This window comes from Varroa jacobsoni, unplaced genomic scaffold (genome assembly GCF_002532875.2).
Source record: "Varroa jacobsoni isolate VJ856 unplaced genomic scaffold, vjacob_1.0 scaffold_1164, whole genome shotgun sequence".
Lineage (NCBI taxonomy): Eukaryota > Metazoa > Arthropoda > Arachnida > Mesostigmata > Varroidae > Varroa > Varroa jacobsoni.
The window spans coordinates 19,383-28,070 of NW_019214066.1; the positions used below are offsets into that span (position 1 = coordinate 19,383).

The 8,688-nt window shown below is 39.1% G+C and overlaps 1 protein-coding gene across 1 annotated transcript in view; it reads right to left on the minus strand.

Moving 5' to 3' along the window:
- Positions 1 to 6,388: 6,388 nt before the first annotated feature.
- Positions 6,389 to 8,688, minus strand: part of LOC111267259 (G protein-coupled receptor dmsr-1) — an 8,816-nt gene continuing 6,516 nt past the window's right edge. The window contains exons 2-3 of the mRNA XM_022845388.2: positions 8,148 to 8,370; positions 6,389 to 7,730 (exon numbers count right to left, since the gene is read on the minus strand). Of these exons, the coding sequence (XP_022701123.1) occupies positions 6,656 to 7,730; positions 8,148 to 8,370 (1,298 nt within the window). The 3' untranslated portion in view covers positions 6,389 to 6,655. The remainder of the gene's footprint in view (positions 7,731 to 8,147; positions 8,371 to 8,688) is intronic.

An 8,688-nucleotide genomic window follows, 5' to 3' on the forward strand; every position in this document is an offset into this window, starting at 1 on the left:
TTATTCTTACACAAAATTACTGCAGCCTCGCTAGTGTGTCGTATTCATACTATTTACATACATGCTACTAGACCTTTAAAGAAAATGTTTAGTGCTAGTTATGTTCAATTGGCTGTTGTTATCTCGGGATCTTATCCAAGCTAGCTAGGTAGTTGCACACATCTCTATATGCTCATATCGAGTGTGTTAAATCAGCGCTGGTAAATCTATAGCTTTGCTTGTTCATTATTCGTTACTTCGCCGTGATCTTTCCTTTTCTACCTTCTCTAGTTGTTGCAACCGGAATAAATAGCTTTTTCGTATCACTGAACTGCATTTCTCTTCCTATCCGTAATAAAAGTGTCAACGCAAACGTATGTTCTCCTTTGAGGCGTGTTATTATTCAAGTGTAGATGAGTACCACTGAGTGATGCCGAGCACGTAAGACACCAACGCTTAAATTTAATAGTTTAGAAAATATTAATTCTATATTGTAACCCCAGCACTTCGCAATATGTTTATTAAAACTAAAAATCCATCATTTATTGTCGTTCGGTCTTTTAACACATTCTGATCGTATATAATAACATGGCAGCACTTTCACTCTTATACATTTGGAATTATTTATAGACGCACTGTGCTTTACTTCTGTAATATGGATGGCATTATGTTCGGCGTGTGCTTAAGCATTATCGTTACCATGCGTTTTTTGTGTTATGACAGGACTAAATGCCCTCTATAATTCATGTCAATATACTCCCACTGTTGGCTATCTTTCTTAGCCGTTTTTGTGACAAATAGCTATCGATGATGCGTACTTAGTCATGTGACAATATATAAATCAATATGGGGTGCATGAAACAAATCCAGGTAAAATTTGTGTCATTTATTTATAAGCCTTGGATGGATAACATTTCTTACATGCGCCGTCACAGATCTGTCATGGAGGTGTTATCCAATGTAAAGCAATTCGTGTCGGCTACAGCTTCTATTCATGGTCTAAATCACTAGCCCGTGCCAAAGCATTCCTCTCTGTATTACTGAGTAGCGACATGGTCGACGTAATCATGCAAAGATTAGTTAAACTAGGTTAGACGCGTTCACTTGCTCGACCAACCAGCCCTGCATTAAATTGCTCCTATAAGCAGTTGCGCCATTTTACTGAAAGACGTATGGCCCACCATTCGATATAGTTAGTAGCCACCCATGACTTGACCAGAGTCTTTATAACATTCAAATAAACTTATTTAATAACGAATACGCCCTTCGGAGACAAGTAAGAAGCCTCTTTCAGTAGATACAACATTTAAAATGCGCACATTGATCGGAAGTGTGACCTACAGTAGTGACATGATTGCATCGACAAATTACATACTTGTGGCCAAAAAACTCAAGCGCGGCTTGTTGCTTCGTATCTCAGGGAACTTAGGAATAAGTGGAACCGATCGCGTCTTCTACCTAACTTGAATGGAATGAGATTTATAACCAAGTCTTCACTGTTTTCATTGTCACTTCCCATTTAACTGCCAAGGCGCCTATATATATCACTGGAATCGCTAAAAATGCACTTTTATATCCTTTCAATTCACAATGGACCCCAAGTTGTGGTCTTCTAGTCCTGATATATAGGATTTTGCATCTGTACTTTCAGTACTGGTGCACTAAGTTGCAATCAAGTAACTTGCCAATTTAAGGAAATAAAAGAAAGTTTATGACCCTGGTGTTGCGTCGTCAACCATAGTGAATTTGGGATTTTCTTCTAAAAGAACTGGCTTCGTTGGAAAAACAAGACTGACGGATATCTCCATACAGCTAATGAAAAATTATTCAATTAAAGCTCTCCCAATTTATTTCAAACACCCACATATATGTGTATATATATATATATATATATATATATATATATATATATATTATGTATATAAAGTTGATGATTACGATTTTTACCAATTCGGCCAGCCGTCTTCTAGTGTTATCTCTTTTAACAAATATAGCTACATCAGTTTTACCTATAAACATGTTGATGTTAACGTCAACAGTAATTTCACATCTTACTATCGCTCTACTTGGATTACCCGAACTTAGGAAAGTGGTGTTTTTAAGATCTAATTCATATATGTACATACTAAAGAACGTCTGCGGAATATTGGGAATATTTAGGTCACGTATGTTTAAAGGTATACACGTACATACTTCTATGTAGTCAGATAGACCATTAATGACGTATGCTTATTATTTACTCATTACTGCACTATGCTTGACGGTATCGATCACGGATATTCTTTTAGAGTTTTGTTATCGTCAAATAATTAATCCAACACAAAACTTGGCAAAACATTTGTCCCCTGTTTCTCTATTTCTCTCCTTGCCGCGAGTTCATGCACAATAATGACTAGTAATGACTGTTGGGGTGTTTGTATTGTCGCAACATTATCCTCAGAGTGAGCAATCACTTGTGTGCTTCGTTCTTATAATATAGTTATGATGAAACTTCGTAATAGTAATACACACATCCAGGCGCACACGCACCACATAGATAGTATAAAAAGGTATTAATTGGATGAACTTATGCACAGAATAGTTCCAGCTCAAACAGTCTGCAGCTATAGAAATCGGCAAAGAAACAGTGGCTATCAAGTTAATACATTTATCTTTGTTTGCTGACAACTTAGAATTTAAAAAATCTAAAAATAAGACGAAAATTCGATTGAAATTAAAACCTTCACCTGTCAACGGCTCAGTACCCAGTTATGACATGATAGCTAGCCCGCAGTGTTACAGCCGATTATATTCTAGTAAAAGAGAAACTTTCTTGCACGAAGCTTTCCTTAATACACAATTAAAAATAAGGTGGACAGGGCCGCAATTTCAATTTTATGGGTAGATAGTGGGAGGATATTCGGGCCGATTATACGTGGCTGTATTGTAAGCTAATATTAAGAGCGCAAAAACCAGATGAAATGGCTGATTTTTGCTAGGGATCGAAGCCGGAGCCTTTTTATTGTCCGCGTCGCCATTGGATACTGTACAATAAACATAATGTGAGAACAGATGTAATGATATTTATGAGCATACGTTGACATAGCTCAGTAGACCCGTTTGATTTCAAAGCTGCCTACTTCTTTTGCATTGCTTGGCTTCAACACACTTTATAGAATACAATTATGATTTACTCAATGCGCAATAAATAAAGTACAAAATGTGAACGACTGAAATGAGATCAGTTCGAAGCTAATTCAACATGATGCGAGCTCATTATAATATGATCTAGACGACAGCGAGCCATCAATCTTGTAGGAATATTTTAGGGATGTCTGTATGGTAATACTACAGGTTCTATAGCTGTACCAAATGCCTCAGTTGTGCGATGCTAGTATCGATGGACACCATCGTCTTCAAAACCTTAATAATCAACGAAATAAACGGAATCGTGTTATTACTCGCAAGTGCCATACGACCAAGCCCGATAATGGCAATCTTGCTTCGATTTATCCCTTTCAAACGATAGTTTTCTATTTTAATCTCTTAATCAATAAGGCTTGGCAATTTTTTCTTTAATCTTACTTTCGGCCGATATAGTCTCCGAGTAAAAAACACTAATTGTTATTTCTGATCGTCATTAGCCGGTAGTAAAAACCTCTGCGTGGTCCAATATCGTAGTTACATGTTCTCTAGGAAATTTAAACATATTATTTGCTTAACTAGGGATTGGGAACTAGTTTTGGGCTAAGCAGTGAATTATGCACTGGAAAATCTACTGTGATTCTTTATGTGACGGATATAAAAAAGTGTCCGAATTGATAATGGAAAAATATCTTTAACTTGATACGGGTGAGTTACGTAGCCATTTTTCATTTTAATGACCAGCAGTCATTTGCCCTCTGTTTACGCTTACTTTTGTACTTTGTATGTACTAGCAAAGAAACTAAAACGAAAAAAAAAAAAACTAAGAGAATATACAAAAACATTGATTTCCTAATATACAATAAGTACAAACGTAAAAGCTAATGCACCACACTCAGGTGGGCAAAATATTTGTACGATATTTGTCTTTGAGTATCATGTCAGTATTACGTTTCTAAGTGTATTACCATCGCTTTTGAACCTAATGATATCTACATTAGAATTCTACCCTCGATGTTGTTCAGATTTCGTATTGTTGAGCTAAGAAGGGACGATTCACCAGCGCAGGTGTCTCGGCCAAGCGAGGAGACACCTATCATCAGTATATCATTGAATTAACGTGCGTAAATTTACGTTTTTATATCATTTTCGAAACGATCCATCGTCGGGCAAATTATTAGCTAGAACACTATCTTGCCTGCCATTGGAGCCATTCTGCGGCAACTCGTTCTCAATTGAATGCAAAATTTTGTATAGATTTTGTTCCTTCCCACTTTCCAGACAGCAACGTAGTGTCATAATTATTTTGAAGAATTTGCGCAATGAACGGCCTACAATCTGTCGATAATTTACCTCCTTTTTTCTGATAATACTGAGAATTGACAAGTCGACATTTGACTTTTCGGTATTATTTTACCTTGCGTTGCTTAAGATAATTACTTCGATTTACTTTATCAGTAAACAAAAAGATTAGTCAGAAAATTGTGATGCGTTACATAACCAGGTTTTTACACCATTCGTTGCGAATGTGATCGTTTTGATAACTGCTGTTGTTGCCACTACTGCTACTGGTATTATTTTTTCGAATAGCAAAAATGGTAACCTGTGATGTCGGAGGTGGTTTAGTATTTTATATTGGTTTTTGGTTTCTTATTTTTACTCTATGCTTCGGATATGCGCGCACCGGGAGCGCCCGGGATCCGCGGTTTCCCTTTTCAGGGCGGCCAAACACGACGGATCCACCACGCTTCCGTAGACGTCTACACTGTGTACACTACTCGCGCATTGAACTGTTTAAGCGATCAAAAACTCGATCAAACGATGCTAACACACTTTAACAATGTGTACTTGATAGTAAATTGGTCAAGCATACTCATACGTTTGATTGGAATACGGTTAACAAACTCAAAGATTCTTAAGTGTTGACTGCAACAAGGTGGGAATGCCTGTATCCCACAATAATTCGTATCACGAAAACACAAAATCCGCTTTCCTGATGCACAGTGGAGCACAGGCGCATAAAAACTTGTTCTACATTGTTTGTTATTATTACTATCATCAGCTATATTTAGAATGGTATTTAATGCGACACCCGCTTAAACACATATCCCAATATAAACAGACAAGCAATGAAACGAATTTTAACGTAAATTATTCCGTTGCCTTGGTACCTTAGTCATCATATTTTCCCGATACGAAGGGTACGAAATTATCAAATGCGGTACCTTTGTTCACTTTACTTCTGATCCCTACCTGAAGTGCAGATTTCATTTTCCAAGTCTTCAGTACCCAAAAATTATATCCAACAATTTCGCGAATAAAAAGCGCTACGTGTTTCGTTCAAATTAAACATACACTCAAACAGGAAAAGCTAAGATAAAAATATCTGAAAATGACAACAATTACACTTTCTTTTAACGTGCTCTAGTCACCTAATTATATATAACGAATAATCTAATTTATATAACAAATCTCTTTATTAAGCCTATTGTTGAAAATCATTCTCAACTTCATTTCATTGCCTGGCTATTCCCTTTAATTAGTTTCTGTTTCGTTGGTCGTGATCTGTTAAGCAGATTACTTTGTAACATTGTAATCCCTCGTCAAGTATGCAATACATAGTCCTATATGACCCTGCGACTTTTAGCAGTAAGGTATGGCAGCGACTAGCAACGGGTAACAGTAATTATGTAGCTGCTGTAGTAGTTACTGCTGCCAATCGTTGTTGCACCTCTTGAGATGACACTCTTATGGTGACAGAAAGTGTGCGTGACGGTGAAATTTATGTTTGTTTCAATTTTGTCAGTTGTTTTACTTCTATCTATGTGTGCTCCGAAGTTATTGTTTTGAAGAGTTCTAGTGCCACGATCCATAATCGTCCAATACAATAACGAATTAACAGGATATGACTCACAAGTCTAAAAAGTACTCTTGCCGCATCATTACCGTACATAAACGATGTGCTGAGGGCATATAAACGATGTATCCAAGATGAGAGCTCTGGTAAATGTATTGGATCAATGTTGCCTTGCCTACGATATGGTACTACTGCAATTACCTGACTACCACTATAACCGTTCCGCCTTACAAGCTTCCGTTACTACCTTGAGTAATGTAAGTAACGGAACTAACTCCCTTGTCATTAGGTTCGGTACACACCTAGCGTCTGAAGTAGGCCAAGATGATTGCCGCCTAAGATCGTGTAAGCCTTGCGATTTTTCGAGCGTACGTATTCATTGTATTTATATCACTAAATATCATCATATAAAATGAAAACGAACCGCTATGATATTACCAAAACGAATTGCGGACACGCTTTTCGTATTAATATGGAGGCATAAAACTGTTTACTATACATATGTTTACGATTCAAATGAGTAAGTAGTGGCTGTTTTATCAAATTTCGATTATTGGGAGCAGGAAGGATCAAGCAATGTCTGCTAGGCAAAGATGTCTGTCATTTATTTAGCCTTTGTTCTTTATAGATTTTTGTTTCGACTTTGATTTGTTGCGCGCTGGCGGAGGCGCGGGGCCCGCCCTGCTTCAACTTGAGCTATACGCAGGTCGTAGCTATGGTCGCGTTGGCCTCTGTGGCCATAACTGGGGCCCAGTGCTGCAGCCAGCGTGGTGTGAAAAGTAGCGCGAACGTTTTACGAAATTGCCGACTCATAGAACAGTAAAGAATGAAGTTTACGGAGCTGTTGAAGAGCGCCAAGATGTCAAGGATGTCGCCAACACGCAGATAGTATCTCTCGAAAAACGAGTCTCCTAAAATACCGGACAGCAGCGACAGAATTCCGGCGGGAAACTCTGTGATGAGGAAGAGTAACAGCACTGCGAGTAGCATGCGCGTTGTACGGTCTGAGGAGCGCTGATTGGCAGAGGGAGGTTCCATTGACCTGGCGCCACTGGCAGCGCCCGCCTGACTGTTAGGTCGGGCCTTAAGCCGACGACGCCGTTCATCGGCTTCACAAAGGGCACGCACCAGCGCCATCGACAGCATGGTGAGCGCCACGCAAGGTACCAGTTTCATGAGCACGCTGTACATCCAGAAATTAAATTTTCGAATAGACTCAAAATGGCTAACTACAGTGAAGTCTACTTTATATGATACGACCGGCTGGCCATCAATGCGGCTCTTAGCGATTACTTCATGAACCGTGAATGTTATATAGTTGGGTATACAAGCGATGGCTGTGCCCACGTACGTGCTACCGATGGTGATTTGCGCACGATGCATCGAACACACATTACGCGTCTGACCAGGAAATGTTACGGCCATCCATCGCCATACGGCCAGTGCCACAGTCAGCCACGTTGAGACAGTGTGAAAAACGACGGTGGCGTTGGAACAAACTAACGTGTACACAATGGCGGCATACGAGCGGCATGCCACCGGAACATCGTCCAAGATGCAGTCATTGTCCTTCTGCTGCACGAACTCGAGTATTGCGTACGGCAGGTAGAAGCACATGACAAGCATGTCGGCCACAGCTAACCCAATTAAAATCGCATTTGTAGGCGATATCATGTTTTTTCGCGATAGTACCACAACGTTGAGGATGTTGGCCAAGATGCCGAACACACATACGGCCAATGACAGCCAGCCATGCACGTTATGTATATACCTGCAATCAGTCGAGACAAAACAGTCAACCTCAGCAATTGACGGGTGATGGATTAAGGAAAATTAACAAATACATCTTTTTAGTTAGGAGTAAGTAGAGATTTCGTTTTCTTCCTATCCGTTTAGTAAGTTTGCCCTTCTTCTTTGTTTTGTTCGAAATACTTCGATGATCTCTCGACATAGTCCTAAATAATATAGGGTAGATACGTACATCCAGATCTTAACCTCTAATTTCTGAATATAGGGTCTCAAAAAATCGCACATGCATTGCTCTACAGAATCGTGCCTTTTTTGTATAGTCGAATTGTTCAATATAGGAGTACTCAGCCTGGTCACGAATTGTATGTGACAGAAGGAATAAGAAAATCGAATTGTATGTGACAAAAGGAATAAGAAAATTAGCAAATATTATTCATACCAAGCGGACCAGTCGTCAGATACGATGCGTTCTCCTGAAGCTGAGGGAGAAATAGTGGACGACGTGTTGTTAAAGCTACTGAATTCGTCGCTTTCAAAATTGTAGGCCATGGGGTCCAGGACCCCCTGCAAGCCACCGAGGCCGCCGTCCACATCTGCCCTTCCGACTGCCTCGCCACTGCCTCCGCGACCACCGCTCGAACCAGCCGCTGAACTCAAGTTATCTGCAGAGAAAATGAAACTTACGATTAACAGTGACGAATGTATCTATATTAAAGGGGTGCATATATTTAGCTAATTTTATCGTTGGTGCTAGAGTATTACAAAACGGGATTGTCACTAATATTTTAAGTTATAAAGATTATCAGTACAGATAAACGGCACTGCAGATTCATGCAGAATGAGTTTTATTATTAGAAATTATCCCATACACACATATAAACAGCTTTGTTCGTTTTAGCTTATACGATGCGCATATTACCATCTGCGTGTTAAAATTAGCGGTGGAGATAATTTCATATATACAGATTTCGTAGATATAT